This window comes from Neolamprologus multifasciatus, chromosome 4 (assembly GCF_963576455.1).
Source record: "Neolamprologus multifasciatus chromosome 4, fNeoMul1.2, whole genome shotgun sequence".
Taxonomy (NCBI): Eukaryota; Metazoa; Chordata; class Actinopteri; order Cichliformes; family Cichlidae; genus Neolamprologus; species Neolamprologus multifasciatus.
The window spans coordinates 13,340,498-13,363,880 of record NC_140442.1 but is presented as its reverse complement, the minus strand read 5'-3'; the positions used below and the strand labels follow the sequence as shown (position 1 = coordinate 13,363,880).

The window sequence follows — 23,383 nt, the reverse complement described above, 5'->3', positions numbered from 1 at the left end:
GCAACGGCTTGGACACAGGGCAGTGGCCATAGTCAACACAAAAGGTTGTGGTGGTAAATAGAACTGTTTGTGTTCACTGGGACGCTGTTGGAGATGACTGATGTACCCATTAGTCCCTGCCCGGGCATTAGGGGGTGGGGTTGCGGCGCCCAGGCTCCATGCAGGACAAAAAGACCCCTGGGCCTGCAGAGAAAGGTCACTGACCCATATTGTGTCTCCTTCAGGCCTCGTCAGTAGTTGTTTCCCGGGTTTCAGGTTACAGAAATTGGCTTTGTCAAAGCCGCTATGCATATATGCAAATGGACAGATGCTGTAGGTTACGGATCGTGTGGGTGTACAGAGAAATGTACCTGCTGCTTCAGGCACTGAATGAGCATGGGTTTATATTGCTGCAGGCATTTCATGCTCTATTTAAAATTCATGATACTAGACTGTGTTTTGAGATTAAATCTTGTGAAGAAAAAAGTCTTTTTAAACTTATTTTATATGCAGCGTGCTTTGTGTTCCACTAGAGAGCACTCTTCTTTACTTTATTTCACATGTCCTATATGGAAAAATGTTTGCAGAAATCCCTTTATTTTGATAAAAAAAATAACCAAATATGAATATCAATTGTACATTTCTGTTATTTCTCTTATTTTGAGAATCTATATCACTGAATTATATATAAACATCACAGGACTTACACATTGAATTTACACATTCAGACATTTTGATGTGATTAGCACTCTAGACTTAGATCTTTTGGAGGAGGGTGGAGAAAATTGTAGTTTTGTTCACCTTTCGGGGTGATCATATGCCTGTCTACCATCCCCACCAAACACACACCATCAGAGAACCGTTTCATTTTTAAAAGAAAATAGACAAATATACTCTATCTTGAATCACAGAAATTCAAATTCACATCTATCTCTGAATCAGTCAACATCATATTTACAGAGCTTGGCAGCTAAACCCACTAGGCTTTATTTGATGCTGTGACAGATCTTTCTCTATTTACTAAGAAACACAAAGCTCACATAAACTTAGTTCAGCCAGAGACACTTACATCAAAGGATTTATTGGAACAAATAAAAGAATTTGGCAGAAAAGGGGGCTTTGTGCTTGATGGTGCTTTGCAAATGAATCCAAGTAGCCTCAGTATTCTAAGGGGAGCATGTTAAAGCTCCCTAAGGGGTATAAAGAAAAGAGCCAACACAGACATGTAAATGGTGCATGTGATATACATAATGTGCAACATGACAAGAGGTCCCTCCAACATCTAGAAGTGGTGGAGGCTGGGGAATTTGTCATTAGAAGGTAGATAAGTAGAAATAAGTCATGTGAGTTGAGTAAAAAGTAAAGAGTGTAATGTGCAGCAAGCACGAGCTTGCTGTGACAATTGTGTGCCGACTTCACGAATTTCTGTTTTGGTGACTGTTAAGTTCAAACGATACAGAGTGTGCTGTGCTTTGCCTGAACTAGTTACTCCATTCGCATTAACAGCCTTATTTTTTATTATTTCTTTTTCTGCCTTCAAGTTTGTGTCCATTTGACACACTCAGAAGACCATAATCATTTTTCGAGAATTATATCACTCTGTCTTGCTGATATTCAGTGCTTGATAAATTTATTAGACCACCACCCAGTGTAAGGTTTGTGTGACAGCTGCCCTAAATTAACAGTATTGGTAATTACCAGAGACATTTTTATGTTTCTGTAATCACTGTTAATTCACCATCTCTTTAATCAAAATTATATTTTTAATGATAAAATATTATTGCTGTTTTCTGGGAATTTACTGTTACTAAAAAATTTACTGTTTTAAAAAAAAGCATGTTATGTTTTAAAACATTTTTTTTAATAAAGATGACAAATCACAGTTAATGTACTTGCATTCATGAACAGAAAAAGGTAGCTTTAGCGACTGAGTGTTATCCTTGATTAATGAATTTCTGACTTGTTAGAGAAGTCCAGTGTGCCAGCTCAAATTTGGGTATAAAAACATGAATTTGGTTATTATTTGCCTAATAAAATGCCTAATAAATAACTATATAAATTTGTTTTTTAACCATTTTTTGACAGATTTTTGTATCCTTTCTTGTTTTTATGATTGGTGGTTTAATACATTTGTTAAAGACTCACAGATTTATAGTGTGCACGCATAGAGAGTGCAGTTTTATAACTTTCTGCTTAAATGAAATAAAATAAATGTGTTTATTTTTGCTTCACAAAATTAACGAATATACTGTATATTAAAAAAAGAACAGGGTTAAACATACTCTATACGGACAAAAGTACTGGGCCACCGACACATTACACCCACAGGAGCCGCTCAGCCATGGGAGCTCATGCCCCGAAGCTCCGGGAGCACAGTTTTCGTGCTGATGTTAATGCATTCAGAGATTTGGAAATATCTAGGGGCAAGAAATTTCACAAACTGACTTGTTACAACAGTGGCATCCTATTACAGATAAAAGCAGATTGTGTGGCCAGTTGCTTGACTTTTTTTTTTTTTTTTTTTTTTTGCTTGATTGAAAACAGTGAAATTTAAAGATTAAGAGGTGTGGGCAATGCTTTTGTCCATATAATGATATAATGTTTGATAATAGGAAATGAACAGTAAGATGAGTGGGAAACAGTCAAAATAACAGAATTAAATCACAGAGGTTTTTGGATGAGAAGAATCCAGTGTTGCTTTATTTTTTAATCTTTTTTTTTTCACTAAATGGCCTCTATAAGACCAGTTTTATTTAAGAAATGCAAATGCGACATCACACCAAGAAAAAAAAAACAATGTCACATTCTCATAAAGCGCTCTTGGCATGAACAGCAACATTGACAATAAATAAAATGTTGGCAAACAAAATAAAACTTTGTGAGCAAAAAAATACTCAGGATTGCATATCAAACAAGACAAAAATAGAGAAAATGTACTTGGCACAAATTAAATAACATAAGTAATTTCCAGATCGAGTAAACCTGCTCTATGTCCATTGCTTTGTGAATCTGATTGTCCTTCACAGTTAGCATCAAGGATGTATGTGTTCTGTACAAAATAGATACAGACGGCTAATGAAACTAAAAATGGACTCATTTCAACAAATTATCAGTACTCATCTTCTTTCCTTATCAGTACCTTGACCTTCACAGTCACACCTCCAGGTGGCATTTTGGTACATATTTATGTACTAACCAAAACTGCAGGTACGTGTGCAAGAAACCATTGTCACAATGCAAAGCCAGTAAATTTGCACATAGTGGAGGACAATTATTCTATAAGTTACCAGTGATTTCTGTGTTCAGTACAGGTGCTTGTTTTTTAAATAAAGGAAATTAAGATATTAAAGACACTTTGGTATTTTGTAGGCCATATTATGCTAAACTATGCACTGATGAGTGCATTGCACATTTAACACATTTTCATTAGAAGATCCAGTATTGTGTAACATTGATTTGTGTGGACACGATTATATTGTCGGGACACTCATCACACCCAAACGTCGCGCCGTAACGGTACGCTCGTATCACATCTTAAATCACTTTCGACCCGTGGCTGCGGTTAAGTCTGATCTGACTTTGTGATGATGACCATCAGAGAGGTAAATAAATAAAAAATAGCCAAACGAAAATGTGAAGGAACAGACAATTACGCAAAAAAGCCACTTGACCTATGTGGGGTTTTTTTTCTTTTTAAACAGAATGACACCTTTCTCTTAGAAAGGAAGTCTTGTCCTGTTGTAGACTAAATCCTTCTGTCTTTGTCTGTGCTCTGTCTCAGTCTCTCTCAGCAGGGCATATGCAGTGCAACACTAACATCTTCAACCTTAACTTCCTGCAGCAAACGAAAAAAGAAAAAGCACACACAATGTAATGTATTCTACACATATATAAAAATAAATCAATTGCAAACATGGAAAGATACATTTCATATATACATAATAAACTCCTATATAAAATAGCTTTTATGTACATATAGACAACAGACAACAATACAATAATTGAACTATACAATATACACCTGAACAGTTAAGACAGGTGAGAGGTACTGAAGTGTATGGCTTCATTAGGAACATTTAAAAATATTTACAGACATCAACTTTACACCCTTTACATGTTTTCAACTTCCCTGGAATGAAGAGGCTTGGGTCGAGCCCCGTGCCTCACTTTTGTTTCCATTCCGTCAGGTAAGGCTACCTTTTAAAGAATTGGTCCGCATTGACTCTTGAGCCTAATGTTATTTTTTACAGTCAACTACAATTCCAGCTCTCCTTTTGATAGGAGCTGGAAGCATGAGTTTTTAAAAAGGAGTTGTGAAGCTGTCAAAGGACCTTTTTAAAAGAGATTAGTTAGATGGTTGAAATGTCACTTATTGAATTTTGCTATGCTCAGAAAGACACAGACTTTCTGCTATTCTTAATGACTGGATCAACCAGCTATGCTCACAGCCTCACAAATGTTAGACACCAACAGACTCCAGTGTGTAATGTCAGTCAGTCCAGTTTTGGTGCTGACATCTTGTCTGTGGGTCCTGGAGGCACACCCAAATAACATTTGCCATTCTGCCAGACTGAATGGTTGAATAGGACAAATCATGACGTTATATTCTTCCTTCGAAGAAGTTCTTCAGTAGTGTGTCCCCTTAGTGGATCAGCACATGATGGAAACACCTTCAGCAGTGACCAACTGACCAGTGGTCGGATCGTACGTCCCAGCCAGGTAGTACAGATCTGGAGAGGTACTGTTCGGCTTCTGATTGCGAGTCAGACACTCATACTCCTCTCTGCTCACCACCTGGCACTTGTGAGAGATTGTCTGGACATCATTCTCATCCTCGTGGCACGACTGATAAAGGGCATGCTGGACAGAAATAAGGGATTAGTTACAGGCTATTCACAAAGCAAAAAGTTACAAATATAGCTACGAAAACAGTGTTATGAAATGTATTTGCCTGCTTCTTCATTTTTTTGCATATTTGTCTGCACTGTATCCCGTATAACAACCCAGCTTACCTTGCCATCTCGATGCCTTTTCCCTAGCTTTGTCTCTTCAGGGTGGTAGAACCATTTGACTTTGACTACCATTCTAGAAGTCCATGATTCCCAGAAGTTCTCAATTTGACCCACATATGGGAGGTTAGGTCGTCCAGCTGAGAGGAACACAGCACAATCTCCCACTTTCACCGTTTCTCTGCCTCGCACAATGGCCTTATAGAAAAGCTTCTTGGCCTTGCCCTTAAGTCCTCGCCTCTGTGAAAAACCAGACACTTTGACCAATCCTCTTTGATAATGACGATTATTACTGATGTTTGTTGACCTCAAGGGGCACGTATTGTAAACTACTTGAGCTAATATTGCAAGAGAAAACCTAAACCGATTGATAGCCTATTCTCACCTGTGTAGGGCTTCCTGACCACCTCCACATTTGTCTTCCTGAAAGGAATGCGGACATCTTGGGCCTTGGAATAAATGTAGCCTCATCTGGAAGCATCCTAGGTTTCTTGACAAAATCCTTAGTTGGTTTAGATAGGGAGCCTGCACATTCTTTCCTCTTCAAGGACTTGCTGTGAGAGACCTGGTTAAGGGTGGCACCTTTGGCACTGGAAACAGCCATAGCTTTGGCCACAAAGGCATGCTGGCGAGGCCTTGAAGATGTAGAGGGTTCTGATGGTTGTAGGAGCCCCCGGTGGGAGGAAAGACAACTCTGCAGCATCAATGTTGAACTATCCTCATCCTCTGAGCTGTACGAGGAATCATTTTCAGAGGAACAGAGGCTGGAACTTGAAAGAGAGCCTGAAGAGGAGGAGCTTGAAGAACCTGAAGAAGAGGAGGAGACCGAGAGACGAGAAAGGAAGCGACCAGCAGTCCTTAGTCCTCCTGAGGCTGCAGCCAGTGCAGCCCTCCTCTCTTCCTCTTCTTCTTCCTCTTCATCATCCAGATCAGAGTAGGAGCTGTGACAGTCTCTGTGAGAGCTGAAGCCCAAGTCACCATATTCCCCGAGACGCATAGAAGTAGAGGGCTTTCTTTGAGGTGTGGTCCCTTTTAGAAGAAGTTCTACTCTGGAGGCTCCCTTCTTGTTATCCTTTACCAGCAGGACTGGATGAGAGTATGCTTCTGTCCTGGGTAAGCCACTTACACTGGAAGATGCCCCTCGCAGCAGCAGAGCCTTGCTGTTCTTTGTCTTGGGGGATGTCACTCCTTCATGATCCAACTTGATGAGGAACTCTTGTCCAGACCTTTTGCTCCTCGGCATAACCAGTTCATCTTGTTTGCGCTTTTCACCATACAGCCCACTTCTGGAACCCAAAGATAAAGCCGAACCTGGTCCTGTAGACTGGGTACAGAAGGAAGAGTAACCATTTGCAATGCTTCTAAAGGAATCCACCTCAAATGAGCTGCTGCTGAAAAGGCCTTTGGTTGGGACGGAAGCCTGTGACTGGGAATGAGTCATAGAGAACAGGTCATCCTCCTTTCCTTTCAAGGTCCTCTTGGGTGCACCGTTGAACTGAAAGAGATTATCAGACGTCCTCTTTCTGGTGTTGGTCAATGAGCTCCAGCCCAGGAAAGGCGAGGGATTTTTATTGGCATTCTCAATTTGCTGCTGCTTTTGTTTTTTCCCAGAACCCTTTGGTCTCCCTAGAATGAAAAAAACATATAATATGTTTTAGCAATAAATCACAAATGAGCAAACACGGGTGTGTATTTGTACACACCTGTGTATATATATTAGATATACCTTTCATACAGTAGAAACACCTTTCAATAAAATATGTCTAGAATGATACTGAAAATAACTAAATATAAACACAACAATAAGCTGTTCTAACAGCGAACCAAAGCTGAAAAATAAACACTTTACAAAGTATTTTTGTCAAGGCTGTTGTATTAGATCGCATTGCAGTCTATTTATTGAATTATTGTCAAGAACTCCTACATTTCTTGTCAAAATCAACAATGTTTTGTTATGAGATAAGACAAGTCTTCATCTACAACATTAGAATTGCCAAAGGGTTCATTTTGACTCCTTTGGCATTTTAAAACTTTTCCTAAAATAGATTTCATTATTACATAGTGAATTCTGGGGTTTGATGAGAGACAAAAAAGAAAAAGAATGATACCTAGAATCGCCAAAGAGGCCATTTTGACCTCCATAGAATCAAGGCATGCCTGGTTGCTTAGCAGCACATATTGTTTGCACACATATTGATATGCAGGCTGTCGTCATGACTGATGGATAAATATAGGCATGCAATGGAACACGACAAAAGCAGAGCGAAGACGCAGACTAAGAATCCCAGCTGTGCAGAAATATAGCCAAGCAATGACGCAGTGAAGAACCTCCAACATCTAATATTTGTTATGTTAACTTCACTGTCTGCAAATATTTCCTAAAACTATGTCGGAAGAAAATGTTTATTGAACATTTTCTGATAATAAACTGCAAATAAACGGTGCACTGTTTTGCCCAAATCCTCGTCCAGCAAACCTTTTTGCTACGATGGAAAAAACCTCAGCATGGGCCACACACGCCTAGGGGTGCGACCGGTCTGTGGGTGAAACTTTGTGTTGCTGGCAACTTTTCGATCTTTAGCCTGCGGTGGCAAAGCTGTGTGAAATGTGATCAGTTGACTTTCTGGTCAACTTCAGCTTTAGTCAGAGGTTTCATCATTTAGAAACATGGGCCTCGTGAGTATGTATCTATTTGCAGTGTTACTAAAACTACAGTAATTCTTTCTCACATCGTCAACTTAGAAATTCATAAAAAAAATACAGATAAATTTTAAAAAAATTGTTATTTTTTTTTTGTTTTCTTTGTGCATATGAATCAATAAGTTTTGAAATTATAGCACAAATTAAATATCAAAATGAAAGTTTTGGATCTTCTTTATTTTAGTATAGCTAATACTATAGATCATCAAAAATTAGCTTTTAGCTTTTCCATAATGATGATTGTCTAAAATGATTATGTTATTTTGAACTGTTAATTATTATTTTGTTTGTTGTACCTTTGTTTAGAGGATTATAAAAGTGTAATAAAATTATCTAAATCATTTATAAAACTCCTAAAACCCATAACAGCTCATGTAACACTGGAGGTAAACATGGTTTCGGGGGTTAACTCTCACCTGGTCTTCTTTTAATAACGGTCAGACTCTGGGTGGTGTTTACAGTGTTAATAGAGCTCAGTCTGTCTGAAGGTCTCTCACTGATTGGTGCCTGCTCCAGACTGGAAGTTCTCTTGGCTGCTGAACCACTGGGAACCAACAGGGAAGGAGATGGCTCTCCACCTAAAGTAGAACATTATCAGCATTTAGTTAACACAGTATGCCGCACACCCCAACAAAAAAAGGTCTAATTCCATGTTACTCCAAGAGGAGGCACCCACAGTGAATTTGGTATCCTGGAGGCAGGAGGCGGATGTTGGGGAGTGAAATCTTCCCTCGATCCCCATCATCAAACTCTACCATCACCCCGCCTTGCTTCCCCTCATCAGATGAACCACCTGCAAGTGGTAAAAATTCACTCTATCAGCTGTGATAAAAGCGGACGATATGCATATACAGTTTTCTTTGTAACTGATGCCTCACCTCGGCGAACATAGCCTGGGTATAAGCAGCGGGAGCGCTCACTCCAATAAGCACACACTCTGGTTCCTTCAGCGAGCATAGCCTCCGACTCTGGACGTATATCCAGGACCTGGAGTCAGACCAAAACATAATTAAGATTCATTACAGGTTCCACACAATGCACACACAGACATGCTTGCATACACACACTGACACACACATACAAACAGTGTGAGAGCAATGGAGCATTGTGCTTGGGCAGCCACTGTGCCACGTTTCCAAGCGGCACTTATCTCATGCCAATGTGCCAGTCAGGGCTGAAAAGAACGGAAGCCATGATGCAGTAAATCCTGACTTGCTGAGTAATACTAAAGAGGGCCTGAATAGAGGGCTTGTGATTGCAGGTTGCCAGATCCTCCCTCCAACAATGCAGGCAGCCCCAGCATCCGCCACTCACTGGGGGCTCTTTCAGGTTGCTTTCATTTACTGTTGCTATGGCAAGGGACCCTTTGACTGATGAGGTGTAGATGTGAACGTGTGTGTGCTTGTGTGTGTGTGTGTGTATGCGTGTCAGGGGTTTTGGGGAGGGGGGGGGGGGGGGTATCAGGGTACTGCTGTCAGAGTCAAATGAATGGCTCTTGGACTAATCTAAAGACACCAAAGTGGAAGTATGGCATAATTAGAACCAGCTGCTATGTGATCAGTGTTTAGATAAGAGCAGTGTTGCCAGAACTACTTGGTAAAAAACTGCCAGGAAAGTTAGAAAATGACACTATGAGCGGGAAATAGAGAAGAAAGTTAAAGAAGGAAAAGAAAAAGCTAAACTGATCACATTAACAAGTTGACATGTAGGAGGAGGTAAGTGTTAAGGTAGAGAGTAGGCTAACGTGTACTAATGGGCATGCAAGATCATCTTGAGGATAATTGAAATAACATTGTGTTCTTGTATGACTATGTCTGCATTTATACCTGAATAAAAAAGCAAGGACATTACACTATACAAAGAATACTTAAAAAGTAAGATTTCTTTTTATTATTGTCTTTGAGACCATATGAACATGTGATATATAATTCTGAGTGAACGGAACAGCAGTGTGGGTTAGCTGGACACCTTGTTTGGTGGCTGGCATAGACATAAAAAAATCAGAGACCTGTTTGTGAGCATTTTCCTTTTGAGCATTTTAGGTCATGATTTCTAGAAAAAGATATAGCTACTGTTTGGGTTATTTTTTTCATTTTATAATGAATTTATTTATGTATTTAGTTTTGTTTATTAAGAGCCACAAGGCAATTTATGTTGTAGTTCCATTATATTAAAGAGAATGCAGATACATATATATGTATTAAAAAAAAAAACTGGTCACCTACACCACTCACCCTAAACAATCTAAATATAAAATCAGTGATTTTGGTGTGAAGTTTGAACTTTAAAAAAATAAAGAAATAAATGAATAAATAATGTAAATAAATATATAAAGTCATCTTACTATAGCTAATAAGTACATTTTATTTCTATAGTACATTTAAAAACATTTAAAAGTGGTTTATCGTTAAAAAAACGTAATAACTAAATATGAAAAAGTTTTTCAGAAAAAATTCATGAAATACACCAAATATAATACACACAATCTCTCTGCATGCGCGTTCGTTTCTTTGTCCTCCAACTCCTTCTACACAGTTACACCAGCCAAACTTGGCACACGAGCACATCTTATGCCCGTGAAGACTCTTATTTATACTAGATATTAGGATGTCATCATGTTGCCTAGCAACCAGCTAGCAGCAAGTGAAAATGACCTATAAGACCTTTTGAAAGCATCTTATCGTTTTAATTTCACAACAGCAACATCTCATTTATATCCGCAATGGACGAATTATACATTATTACATACAATAATGTCATCATGTTGCGTAGCAATGACTTAAAATTACCCCCTTTCTTGAATTCATTCACCTAGAACAGCTTTATAAAAAGCATTATGTCATTTAAAATTTTCTAGCCAAGTGCATGAACAGGCCAGACAATACTGAAGCATGGGCATCCACTAGTTTTTGTAATGTAAGGTCACATTTTCTTTCAGGAGACTTGAGGTGAAAATGTATGCATGCTGCATGTATCCATAACCACGAGGAAGTTTTGGTTACATACAAAGTTTAAAAAACACCCACAACTTTATCCTTTAATTTCTAAAAGAATTTTAAGTGAGCTATGAGCACAACAGCATTTAGGATGAAGTCACTGCAAAGTTACAGTGGCCTCTTAACAGCTGCAAACCACAATCGTGCCAGTTAAACTCTGCTCTACTTTTCAGCTCTCCTCGTCTTAGGAATGTTCGTTTTGTGAAAACATAATGTCCTGTGCCCTGTTTGGCAATAATGAAGTCAGTTTCAGGAGATGTGGGTACGACAGCTCTGCTTTGAGTGACCCAGTTGTTATTAGTGCAAAGAGACCTGCATGAACAAATCTGCCCCACTATAGTAAACAGTATGATGCTATTGTGAATACAGAGAAGGTAAAGAACCAGCCAAGGTATTGAAGCGGTTAAATAAATTAAATGGCAATATTACAATAGCTCTGTAACCCAACGTTTGCATCACAACAGGTCTTCGTACACATATAGTGTCTTTGTTAATTTCAGCCTTTAAACAGCTCTTATTTTGGCAGTAAAGGGGACGTAATGTACGCATCATGTCCTATTTAATCTCCAAACCGTGAATGGATCCTGGTTTTGGTGGGATTATCCAGCCCACAGAAAGAGCTTAGTTTAACAGACATTCACAGATACTCACACACATAAACCTAAAGATCCTGCCCATCTGTTCATATTCACTTAAGTTTAGATGCTCTCAATGACCCCTGAGAGGAAACAAGGGAAGTTGAAAGAGAGAAAGCGAAATGACTAAAAGAGGCTAAAGAAAAGCTGGAAGGCAATGTGGAAAAAAGTACAAAGAAAGAATATATTGTCGTGGCCAAAGATGAGACATGGCTTTCTTTTAACAAAGAGTGTTTAGGTGCAACAAGGTGAACTTACAGCTTCCTGTAGCAGTTGCTCCAATGAATAGATTCTTGGGCGGTTTCCTCTTTCACCGTCAATAACAACACTAAAGCTAGAGGGAGGCACAGCAGAGAGAAATAAGATGAAGCTATTTTCAGATGCTTGTATTATGCTTGCCTGGCTCCCATGTCATGTGTTACTCCCACTCTACTGTTGTTATAGCATCTCTTTGCTGACTGCACCAGAGGAGCTGTATTGATACTCAGAGCCTAGTATGGAATAATGTGACGTTTGTTAAGTAAGAAGCATAAAATTATTGATAACTTCTATGATGAGCATGCAAAAATATATTATCAACATGGCTCTGACAGCTATAATAACCTTCTGTAGACGCCCTTTTTTGCCATACCTCAGCTTCTGCTTAGAAATGGCACTTTGACAAAGTTTACGTCATGTTAACATTGACCAAAAGGTCAGACAAAAGTTTTTAGGATATGATTTGAAAGTTAACATTCTTGAGTTAAATTAAGACTAACATTAAAAAAAAGTGTTGTGTATATTAAAAAAAACAGTTCACTTACATGTCTGGTAGCTCCAGAGTGTGGACCCTGGCAGCATATAGAAGCTCATCCTCCTTGGAAATCAGCACCTTCAGGCCATCGGTTAACAGCTCTTTGGTCAGGACACAGTTTGGAACTGCATAAGAAAGAGTGAACAATGTATCCTGGTTAAAATTTGTAATGGTGAAAGTAACCATTCTATCTGCTACTTAAAACACTATTTAAAAAAAAAAAGATATAAAATTTTATCTCAGACCTTCAGGGTTTTTGCGCGAATGGCTGCTGTGCTCCTCTTCCTCTGAGAAGCTGCTACCATCCATCTGAAAACCCTCATCAGCGGCGAAGCTCTCCAACAAACGACTCACTGCTCGTCCCTTTGGCTATACAGAACATATCAGAAGGGATGAAAGGAAGCATAAATGACTGTGAAGATGAATAAATAATAAATGTGGAGATAGTGTGATAAGATATTGGTTATAATGCTTTTCAAACTAGCAGTTAACCACAGGGGACAAAACCTGTACCATTACCTATCTGCACTCATTTTACTTGTTTTTTCCCTCCCTCATAACACATAGTCTTCTCCACAGAGTTTACTCAGCAGGAGGCTGAGCTATGCAAAACATGCTGAATGCATATAGTAGTTCCACAATAATGTGTTGGAAAGTAAGGCTACGTTCACACTGCAGGCGAAAGCACATCAAATCCGATTTTTTTGACCATATGCGACCCATATCCGATCATGGTATGACAGTGTGAACGGCACAAATCCGATATTTTCAAATCCGATCTGGGTAACTTTCGTATGTGGTACTGAATCCGATACATATTTGATGTTTTAGAAAGCGACTGCTGTTTGAACGGTCATGTCGCATTAAATCCGTCTTTTACGTCACGGACACAAGACAGACTCCAATTATCAGCGCCCGAGAAGACATCGCAAACGCTTCCTGGCCATCCAGTTTAGATGTCAGTGAAACTGTTGGGAAGACAACGTTGGAGAAACGTGAACATTTTATTTATACTGTATAATCTGCAGATTCTGACAGAAATCTGCAACTATCCTTTAAGCACCGCTCCTCTCTAAAACAGCAATAAGGATAATTATTAGGTTATTTACATTATTATGTAAATAACAAAATAACTTAAAGCAAAAATTGGGAAACGTAAAATCCAAAGTCTTTATATTAAGGGCCATCAGTCAAACAATATTGTTTGCTCTGGGTCTAAACAGAGCGCGTTCTTCATCTTCCTTGGCGCATGCGGGCCGCTTTGAGCATTCACACTAGAGCGCGTTTGCTGTCGCATTTTATTTGTAGTGTGAACGAGCAGACAAAAAAAACGGATTTGATCAAAAAATCGGAATTGAGCATTAAGACCTGCAGTGTGAACGTAGACTAAGATATGACCAGAATTGAAAGCTTGTGTTTGTTTGCTATTCGCCTGCTGGTACCTGTTGGTCTTTGCTCCTTTGTCCCCTGCTTCCATCTTCGCCCTGCAAAGATGAGCCCCCAATTGGCCAGCAACTTCTCCTCTGGTAAAGTGAGAGAAGAGGAATCGCAGCTTATTGCCACAGCAAGGGCACATGAAGATATAGCAAATGCAAAGTTTGTACTTCAGTTTTGTTGTGTCATATCTTCAGTATACGTGGTTCAATAAAATTGATCAATCAAAATTTCTATTGGAATTTTTTTTTTTTACCTTGTTAATTGCTCCTCTCAACATGGTGCTCTTGCGGGTTGCCCGCTTCAGCCTCTCACTTGTGGTGGGGAAGGTAGCTAGTCCCATGCTCCTCCTGTAGCGGTTGCCTCTGGTCCCAAGACTGCCCCACCGAGGTTCCTTAGACCTGGGCCCACATGTTTTTCTTGCTACTTCAGGCTGCCGATCTTGGTGGTCTTGGTGATTTTTAACTGCTGTGGTCATGCCCATCCTAGAGTTGGACTTCTTCCTGATTTTGACTTCCCCCTCTGCACCAGACAGACTCTGGGATCCTGTATGGTTTGATTACAGAAGGAAATTTAGACTGAGCTAACAATACAAAAGAGGACAAATGTAAAACAGATGCTTCTTGAATTATCAATTATTTTCAAAGGGCAGTCTTACCATAAAGCTCCTGCCTTTGTTTTTTGTTCCAGGCTTTCTGGTTGGCCTCCAGTTTTACAACAGACGATGGACTAGGACCAATCATGGAGGAGCTTAAAGTGACATCTCTAGAGGGTTGGACTTTGTAATCTTGAACTTCATCAGTATCACAACTGCCTTCCTCTTCTTCATCTTCTAAGCAGATTTAGGAAACAATACAACATATGTTCAGTAAAGGCATGAAAAAAAAAACTTAGCTTATCCAATCCATCTCCCCACGTCATTACCAACCAGTAAAGTTCTTTAACTCCCTCCCAATCAATCCACAGGCACTTCATTAGCATTAAAGTAAATAGTTTAACGGTTCATAGGAAAGATATATGAACTGCTTTGCTTCAGTGGTATTTCCTGGTGTGAACCCACATGCTACTGTGAATGTGTGTGTTAGGGAGAGTGTGAGGGAGTTTTTATGTTTATCACTGCAGTTTTTTTTCTTTGACCTGGTATGCTGGTCTCCAGGGGTGTGCAAAACTCTCACAGCCAGGTGTCTATAGTTGTGTGTCTGTGTCCAGCCCAGACCAGCCAACAGAGCTGACCACTGAGCTGTTGAATGTAAATGCACGTCTCTGCCAAGACATACGTCCCAATCTTTCTTCACTCGCCCATCAAAATGGATTGGTTTTCAATTTTTTTTTAGAAATTAGCAAAAGGCAATATAGATTTAAAGGAGCTTTTGGATCATAGACTCAGTACGTTAGCTGTACTTATCAGATATGCATTTTTATTTTATTTGTAGAAATTTGTAGAAATGTTTCAAAAAAAATCCCTGTCATATTTTCATAGCTAGCTATTTAGATATCTAAAGGCAACTTTCAATTTTGGTATTCAATTTTATTTATATAGCAAAAATTCACAATTGGCGGTGCCTCAAGGCATTTTATATTGTAGATAAAGACCCTGTGATATTAGACAGAAACCCCAACAATCATGAGCAAGCACTTGGTGACAGTAGGAAGGAAAAGCTCCCTTTTAACAGGAAGAACTCTCCAGCAGAACCACCCTCAGGGAGGGGAAGTCATCCAATGCAACCGGTTGGGGGGTGACGGCAAAGAGAAGAGAGCAGTGAGAGAAAGACAGGACAAAAGACACACTATGGGAGAAAGAGCCAGAGTTGTTTTAGGGATGTTTCAGGGTCACCCGATTCAGCCCCAACTATCAGCTTCATCAAAACAGAAAGTTTTAATCCTAATCTTAAAAGTAGAGTGTTTGTCTCCTTAATCATTAACTTGACTTAACTACGTCTCCAGGCTCAGTATTTACTGTCCCACCTTGATCAGAGGAGTCGCTCTCTGCAGGTGAGCTCTCTTCCTCCTCCATTGCTTCGTGCCTTTGGCCACGGTGAACCTTTGTTCTGTGCTGGCTCAGGGTGGTCGACCCCTTTTTACGCCCACAACGCACCAGTCCGGTCCAGCTCTCTTGGTGGACACTGTCCCCACTGGCTGCTGAAAAAGTTTAAGAAATAAATCACTGCTTAACTGTGTAAATGCTGATGGGGGGAAAAACAACACTCTGCAAAAGAAAACTAAAAACAGGAGCACAATCAGTGCAATGATTGCCGCTATCTACCTGTATCGCTTTGTCCCCCAGACTCTCGCCTGGAGTCTGCTTTGCTTGTGCCCTGGCTTCTGTGTCCATGCTTAAGGTTGGAGCTGCAGAGTGAAATTTCCTTGTCCCTCGAGCCTGTCCCTGAGAGATTCTTTTTAACCTGGGCCTTTTGCTTGAGCTGAACCACATCTCCAGCCAGCTTGGAGTTGAGCATGCTGTGAAGACTGCTTTTTCTGCAGCTCTGTGCTTTTACCTGCTGCAACAGAAAGATAGATGAGACTGGTGAAAACAAGTTAAACTCCTGCTTACAGAAGCCACAAAAGCATCACAATGACATCATCATGGCATCATCATCTCCTCTGACATTGTAAAGAGAGCCCTTGTTTTCTCAAGAATAGAGAATAAAAAAAGCAATTGGAGAAGCTCTAACAAGACAGACATTTATATGGAGAGCAGTGGATCAGGATGAACTCCTGAGGATAGCGCCTAATTAGAAATGGGATGCAACAAAGGGATATATCAAATGCAAAGAAACAAAGAGCGGCTTCTTTTATTTCTGGCTATGTTTGGGACAGAAGGGAGTAGGACAAGGGGACCCTGACCTGTGTGCTGCTGAGTCGCTCAAAGCCTCGACTGGACAGCCTCTTCTTCCTTCGCTGGCTTTCTCCGCCCCCTCCCAGGTCGTCAGGCAAACCAAGCCCTGCCCCCATCGATCTGCAAGGGAAAAAAAACAAGGGAGTTGAGTCACCTCTCTCTGGGATCTGGTAACTTTCCCTTTTCTGTCTGGTGAGCCGAATGACAAAAAGGACAAGAAGAGTCCAGTGTCTGAGACACCCACTTGAAAATTAATCTCTTAACAAGAAAACTGGGATTGTTTGAGGACAATTTGGTGTCATAAGCGTTAATGCTTCTTCTAGGGAGAATGTTTGTCCCCTGTAAAGCACTACTGCACAGCTTTGAAGGATACCGTGAATGGTTAGAAGGCACTGGAATTTGAATGTGGTCATATTGTATTCAGTGAGTATCATGGCTCTCTGGTTGCTTTTTCATATCACTGTGGCACACACTTTCCCCTATGCTGAGCAGCATCACAGGCCAACCACTCCAAATGCCCTTGAATTTCCCTCTGGAAGACTGCCCGTAGACCACACCGAAATGAGCCAGACCATGCTCAAACAAAAGATTAACTTCCTCTCTCCTAGCATGCATACAACCTCGGAAACCATTCCATTTAGAAAGTAAGCAATGACTAAATCTGACGTAGATAAGTGAAATACTGCGCATTTGTTCTGCTTCCATATTGGTGCAGAAACCGTTTTTAAAGTAAAGAACCATGTGCTGTTTTTTTTTGCATGTTTGTTTTGATGTCATTTATCAGCAGCATGCGAATTCACAGTGCCCATGTAGGTGCTGATTGTGTGTAAATCTCATAATCAGGATCTTCCAGCATGCACCTGCAAGACTCAAGAAGAATGAAAGCAATTGTCAGGCAGTGGGACTCTCTGCCCACTGACTGACAGGAGAGTGACAGAGGTGCCAGTGGAGTGTGAGTTGTCCCCGTGAGGCAGATCCCACCACGGCTTGCTTTCCGCTGCTGACAAACACAATGTGACAGAGTCCCTCCCATTTATGGTGGAGGGGGCTGGTGGAGCTGAGTGTACAGTGACTAATTAAACAGAATTGATTATCAGGGTTTGCTGGCAAGCAGGAGTTGTCTCTAGCATACAACCCCGTCCAACCCCAAATCAAAGCAACAGCACAAAGGACCCCAATGCTCTACCCACAGGAATAACACAAGCGTGCACAGAAACAAACAATGCCTGCTTCAATGCTCATAAGCACACTGCTGCATCCATCTCTAACTAAACAGATGCATAAAATTTGCAAGTTGGAAGGCTTGATCACGAGGCCTGAATGTATCTCCCACTCGAACACTACCACACACACGCACCCCCGGTGGTTAAAGCAAAGTAGGGAAAAAGATACTGAAAGGCTGGGTGGGCTATCCACTGACCCACTGACCCACTAACCCCCATCAGCACAAAAGCATCAGCGTTTTGTAGCGGCATGACTGGCAGGTGCAGGACAGCGCCTTTATAGAACCCTGCCACATAACGCAACATGGGGCTAAACAGTCCTCAGTCTGCTTGCTTGTTTCTCATTCACAAGTATCACGTCATTCTCTTTTGGGTTGTGCACACATCACAAACAAAAGGGTGTACACCCTGGGAGCTTTTAAGAAAAATAAAGTGTCTCGGCTGTGATTCAATTTAAAGTACAACAAAAAGACAGACTTCAGTTTACTCTTCTGTGAGACTGTAACCCCATATCTGCTCCCACTTTCCCTCCACTGCACTTCACTTGAGGGCCCAGGCCTTATATTTGGGTGTCATTGTCACTCAGCATTAGCATCTGATCAGCACGGGCCCTAGTGAGGGGGGCGCAAGAGGACACGGGTGGAAGAAGAGTGGCAAGTGACATTGCAAAGGGGCAGCTGTGGACAGTTGTCCAGAAACTGAAGTGAGAAAAGAAGGATTAAGATGGACAGAGAGGGAATGCTGCGAGGTAATATTTAGTGCCCAAAGGCATTCTGAGCCTAGATGCCGGGAATAACTGAAGCCTGAGAGTAAACCTTTTACCAACCCCTCCAACACAACTTCCAAACAGGAAAGGCATCCCTATTTTTACAATGTTGATTTAAAAAAAAACATGCCATCAATTCATATAAGGAAAAAGTCAGGATCCTTGTTTCTGCACTCTCTACACCTTCTTTATTTTCATTCTCCTGCTCATTTCTGCTAACTTTTCCTCTTTCGTCATATTCCTCAAACACATACATGGACAAACACATACATGGACTCAAAATGTCAGCTTAACTCTTATTGCCTAGAGAATCAGACGTTCACAATTCAGCCCAGTAAAGTTGAATGTTTTTATTTATACATATATATATATTAACCCTGAATGAGTATTCTGTAGGACACAGCTGACACAGACTACCCCGTTACGCAATTAACACCAATGTTGATTAGAGTAGAAGAGGTTCGAGTCGACTTCCTAGAATAGTTCAGTGGTTCTCCCGTTTCCTGCTTATGCCAATGAGAGGCAGCGCCTGTATGGCAGTGATACAGAGGGGCTTATCATGCATGACTGGACTACAGCCAGCTAGCGGAGATGGGCTGACTGATACTCACTTGACTTTTCTTTGGCCCTCGGAGGAGGACACTGGACCTGTGGTGAGGGTGGGTTTCCGCTTCCTTGGCCGCCCCGGTCCTCGCCGTGCTGGGCTGCGAGGTGTTTCTTCCTTCCTGCTGGCACATGCAGATGTAAACACACATGCAGCCGGCCCAGCTTTAAGACGCTACCCATATCTAAACTCTGAAGGTTCTAAAGCACTAAAAGAAATCCATTTTGAAACTATCGGCACAGGTAAAGGAGGACCGCGCCATACTCACTGATGATCATGCTTCCTCTGAAGTTTGGCAAGCTCCTTCTGCTTCTCTTTATAGCGACGTTGTAACTCAGCCAATTTCACACGCATTGCAAGCTCAGGACCATCCATTGTTTCCATGCTAACTTTGGCTGGGCACACCTGAACAACACGCATAATTAGTGATTATGAACATTTTAATTACAACTTCATTAGTTACTATTTGTTTGAAACATCGTTAGAATTCTGGGAACATTTCGAAGCGTCAAGAAGGGCACACTTTTATAGCCTTACTGGTTCATTGCGAGGTGTCCAGGTGCATTTCCTTCGTAAATTGAGGATCCTGCGGGCTGGAAATTGTCGCTCAGAACTCGCGCTGCTGCTTTCCTCGGAGCCCAGCTCCAGCGCACGGGCCGTGGCCAGGGTAGCAAGGCTTTGGAGGTCAAACATGAGCAGTTCCTCCTCTGTTTACAGAAGGGGGGGGGGGGGGGAAGGGTTCATATTGCATCTATACATTTTCGATTCAGATGCCACAGTGGACGGAGCTTGTTTACTTAACATTTGTGAAAGGAAACTCATGTCAAAATGAGAGAGAAAGATGGGTCTTTTTGTTTTTGTTTTGTTTTCTGCAGAAATTTGAGCAGATTAGGACAGTATGAGAAATCAGCAGCATATCTTTTCAGAGGTCACATTATTTTGGACTCACCATATGCTGATATCTCACAGACCATCTGGACTGAGCTTTTCCTATGTAGCCTATCTGCTTATGACACTGAGTAGTCTATCTGCCATTAATGGTCTGAGCCACAAGCTGAATAGCAGATTGTAGCCTAGTCACAAGGAAAATGACATTTTGTTTATAAGAGTAACACAGTCTCACATCTTAACATGAATAAATAAAAATATACTGAATCGTCTTACTAACCATAGTTGTGACTCTAAATCGACATTTGCTACTTGCCTGAGCTGTCAACAATATCGCATATCGAAGACATCGCTGACTCTGGAATCAGATGATACCCTTTTTAAAGAACCATCTTTTGGGAGCAGTTAAATGCATTAGGATGCTGTGGTAAACACAAAACATCCTTTTGCATGAATAAAAAAAAAACAACCGCATGGTACTTTGAAAAACAAGGAAGCTTTTAAAGCCACTTTAAAACAATGGGGTCTAATTAGCCAGGCAATGCTCCAGGGTGCTGAAAACAATGACTGCTTTTGTGATTACACACCAACTTTCAGTATGAAGTGTTATGTTAGTGAGAGAATGAAACAAACTGGTGTCTCTCCTTTAAGTTTAACTCTGTGTATTTGCAGTTGTGCGTGTTTGGGTGCGCGCGCATGAGCGTATCAAACAGCTGCAGGATGGAGAGACACAGACGGTTCCCTGAGGAGAGCTCGAAGGGAGCGTGAGTGAGAGAGGAAGGTGTACACCCTTCACTAGTAGTTCAGCCCTGTCCTCCTGCTTTTTCTCCCTCTCCTGAGGCCCTGCATCATTAGAACAGCCTTTTAGGAAATAAAAGTGGCTTTAACATGCCAAAGAAGAGCAACGGCAAGCAAGCATGTAGACAGCCTCTCTGGGGATGTGTTAGAATTCACAAGAGGCTCATGAGACCGGCAGGAAGAGAGGACTATCTGGGAGGGAGCACAGAGCGATGAGGCTAGGCCTGAGGGGGGAGTGGGAGTTTGTCTCAATGGACATAGAGGAAAAGGAGAGTAAACTATGAGAGAAGTGCATTCTGTTGATGTGAGTATTGCTGTGTGAATGTGAATGTGTTAGAGTCATGGAGGAGCCACTGTTTCTCACCCTGGCTTTTTCCACAAGTGCGCTTTTGCTGCTGCAGCTCCAGATCCGCTAGTTCACTCAGAAGCTCGATACCCTGGTGTGGGTTACATTGCGATGGGACAACCGATGGTGTACTATATGAGAACAAGGGAAATGGAGGCACATCTGTGCAGAACGCAGCAGCAATCAGCAGCTCCAGACTCCAGTAGCAGGGCACAACAGGTTTTGGGGCCACAGCAAAAGATTCCTTGCTTGGGCTAGGGGCAAAGGCTGAGGCCGGTGAAAGACACACAGAATCCACTGAGGCATCATTGGAGGTCATCTTGTTGTCATGCTGCTGCTCACTGTCCTCTGCGCACTCATTAGGCGGGGACTGTGACTCAGGAGAAGCAGGATCAAGCTCGATGATGGTGGGCAGCTCTGGCTCTTGCTCTCCAGGCATGCTGACCTTTTGAGCATACTCCACCTGAATCTCCCCACCCGTCACCTCATCCTCCTCCTCTTCTTCTAAGGTAATGACAGCGTCTTGCCTGTCAGGTTCTTCTGTTGAAATGGAGACTGGGCAGGAAGGAGCCTCACACACAGTACTCTCAACAGGTGGACAAACCAGCACCTCTCCTGCAGTTTGTCCCTGCTCCTCTGGTTGCTCCTCCTCTCTGTGGACATAGCTAGCTTCTGTCACGGCTGTTATTTCCACCTCATCCCTCTGCTCCAGAACTCCGTCAACCACTCTGTTCTCCTCTTCATGCGCCACTTCCTTGAGTGGGAGTGGCTCTGGAAGGGGTCTGACTACCACTTGACAGTCTAACTCCTCCCCTAGGCTGGCCAGAGACTGGGGAGCATGCTCAGCAGGCTCCACTTGGACTGCGTCCAGGTCAGCTGGCTCAGCCAGCTGAACACCCTGAGGTGACGGTCCGCTCCTGTAGTCCATCGCAATAGCAGGGTATGTGTATCCAGGAGGCAAGTCTATAGATGAAAAGAATATTTATTAATTTAATATTTAACAATTGTCTATTTATTCCAAAAATTCTGATAAACCATCCTCCCAAAAAACCCACATATTATGATTCCTTAATAGAAAGCACTGTTTTTGTGATGGGGATGTGTTACAGATTACCAATCATACCCATGATAAACGAAACTCTCTTGCTAACTAGGTTCCATGGAGTGAAAAAGCAGGGCAAGGAAATGAAATAGCACTTTCCCTTGATCCCCCAACCTTAGGAAGTTACCACAAGTAACTGTGTGTGTACGTGTTATTTAAAGTGGACAAGACCTTTAGTTTATCAGAGAAACTGACACAATTCCTCTGGCTTGCGGGAGCCGTTAGCCAGACATTAATAATGATGAAGATAGTGTCAGGCGTGTGGGGGTGGAGGAGATGTAAAGGCCGCTACTAACGTATTTCTCAATCATTACCAAGGTAACAGTTCTGGAAAGTCCCAGCACAGCCGGCAGCCATTTTCTTCACCGTTTATTCAATCAGAGGCTTTGCCAAAAGAGCTACCCACACATATTACCACAACACCAGCAGAAAGAAATGGGGTCACTGAACAGTGACAACTCCAGTTATAAATCAGTATGATGCACATTTGACTATATGTTAGAACTGTTTTCTGTTCTCTTTCTGGTTTTCTACATGACTCTGTTATTACCTGATTAGTGTGAGTATGTTATCTCACAAGCGCTAATTTGATGAGTATTGCTCGTACAAAAAACACTGTGCACACTGCTTCAAAGACGGTTTGAAAACTTTTACGCACAGTTTTTGCATTTTTCTTCTAGACACTTCTTTGTACTTACCAGGCTCCAGAGACCCTGGGTATTCCTGTGGAGGCTGTCCCTCTCCCGTCTTGTCTTCGGATTCAGGAGCCTTTAGCATTTGAGGTGGAGCGGGGCTAATGGCAGGTGAATGAGGTACTGCTGCAACAGGGCTAGGAGCGGGGCAGGGTGTTGAAGGAGTGCTTTTGGGATGTTGTCGCAGCGAAGGGGACTGACAACAAGGGGACAGGTGAGTGGTGCAGGTCCCAGGGGGTGAGGTGTTCCTCTGCGGTGGGTTGTAAGAGTAAGCTTTGGCAGGTTTAGATGTTCTTGGCTCTGAAATGAGTTCTTCCAGTTCAACTGAGGGCTCGTCTGCTCTCTTCTGTATCTGTGGCATTAATACAAAATTGTTGCATATCTAAATTTAGTGAACAAGTGATTTTATGCATTAACCAAATAGTACATTTATTGCAATCTGGTTGACAGCCAATGCTACTTGCTTTTCTGTATTCGGGAATACACTTTTTTTTCCCCCTGTAGGAAAGTTGGCATATCCTTCAAAGAATATTATGCAAATAGAAAATAGACTCAAAAGTCACGGGATCCATGACTCGCTTA

At 41.6% G+C, this 23,383-nt stretch overlaps 1 protein-coding gene across 14 annotated transcripts in view; it reads right to left on the bottom strand.

The window, feature by feature from the left end:
- Nucleotides 1-2,649: 2,649 nt before the first annotated feature.
- Nucleotides 2,650-23,383, bottom strand: part of bahcc1a (BAH domain and coiled-coil containing 1a) — a 77,900-nt gene continuing 57,166 nt past the window's right edge. For 7 of the 14 annotated variants that reach the window (XM_085157970.1, XM_085157968.1, XM_085157974.1 and 4 more), the window contains 20 exons: nucleotides 22,808-23,153; nucleotides 21,026-21,970; nucleotides 19,513-19,682; nucleotides 19,244-19,380; nucleotides 18,983-19,099; nucleotides 16,391-16,502; nucleotides 15,810-16,044; nucleotides 15,512-15,685; nucleotides 14,205-14,378; nucleotides 13,803-14,092; nucleotides 13,555-13,635; nucleotides 12,358-12,481; nucleotides 12,123-12,237; nucleotides 11,578-11,653; nucleotides 8,567-8,675; nucleotides 8,365-8,481; nucleotides 8,105-8,266; nucleotides 5,374-6,614; nucleotides 4,992-5,228; nucleotides 2,650-4,839 (listed from right to left, as the gene is read on the bottom strand). In XM_085157970.1, the coding sequence (XP_085014096.1) occupies nucleotides 4,630-4,839; nucleotides 4,992-5,228; nucleotides 5,374-6,614; nucleotides 8,105-8,266; nucleotides 8,365-8,481; nucleotides 8,567-8,675; nucleotides 11,578-11,653; nucleotides 12,123-12,237; nucleotides 12,358-12,481; nucleotides 13,555-13,635; nucleotides 13,803-14,092; nucleotides 14,205-14,378; nucleotides 15,512-15,685; nucleotides 15,810-16,044; nucleotides 16,391-16,502; nucleotides 18,983-19,099; nucleotides 19,244-19,380; nucleotides 19,513-19,682; nucleotides 21,026-21,970; nucleotides 22,808-23,153 (5,172 nt within the window). In that variant the 3' untranslated portion in view covers nucleotides 2,650-4,629. The remainder of the gene's footprint in view (nucleotides 4,840-4,991; nucleotides 5,229-5,373; nucleotides 6,615-8,104; nucleotides 8,267-8,364; nucleotides 8,482-8,566; nucleotides 8,676-11,577; nucleotides 11,654-12,122; nucleotides 12,238-12,357; nucleotides 12,482-13,554; nucleotides 13,636-13,802; nucleotides 14,093-14,204; nucleotides 14,379-15,511; nucleotides 15,686-15,809; nucleotides 16,045-16,390; nucleotides 16,503-18,982; nucleotides 19,100-19,243; nucleotides 19,381-19,512; nucleotides 19,683-21,025; nucleotides 21,971-22,807; nucleotides 23,154-23,383) is intronic. The other 7 variants (XM_085157972.1, XM_085157978.1, XM_085157982.1 and 4 more) reach the window with 5 other exon arrangements.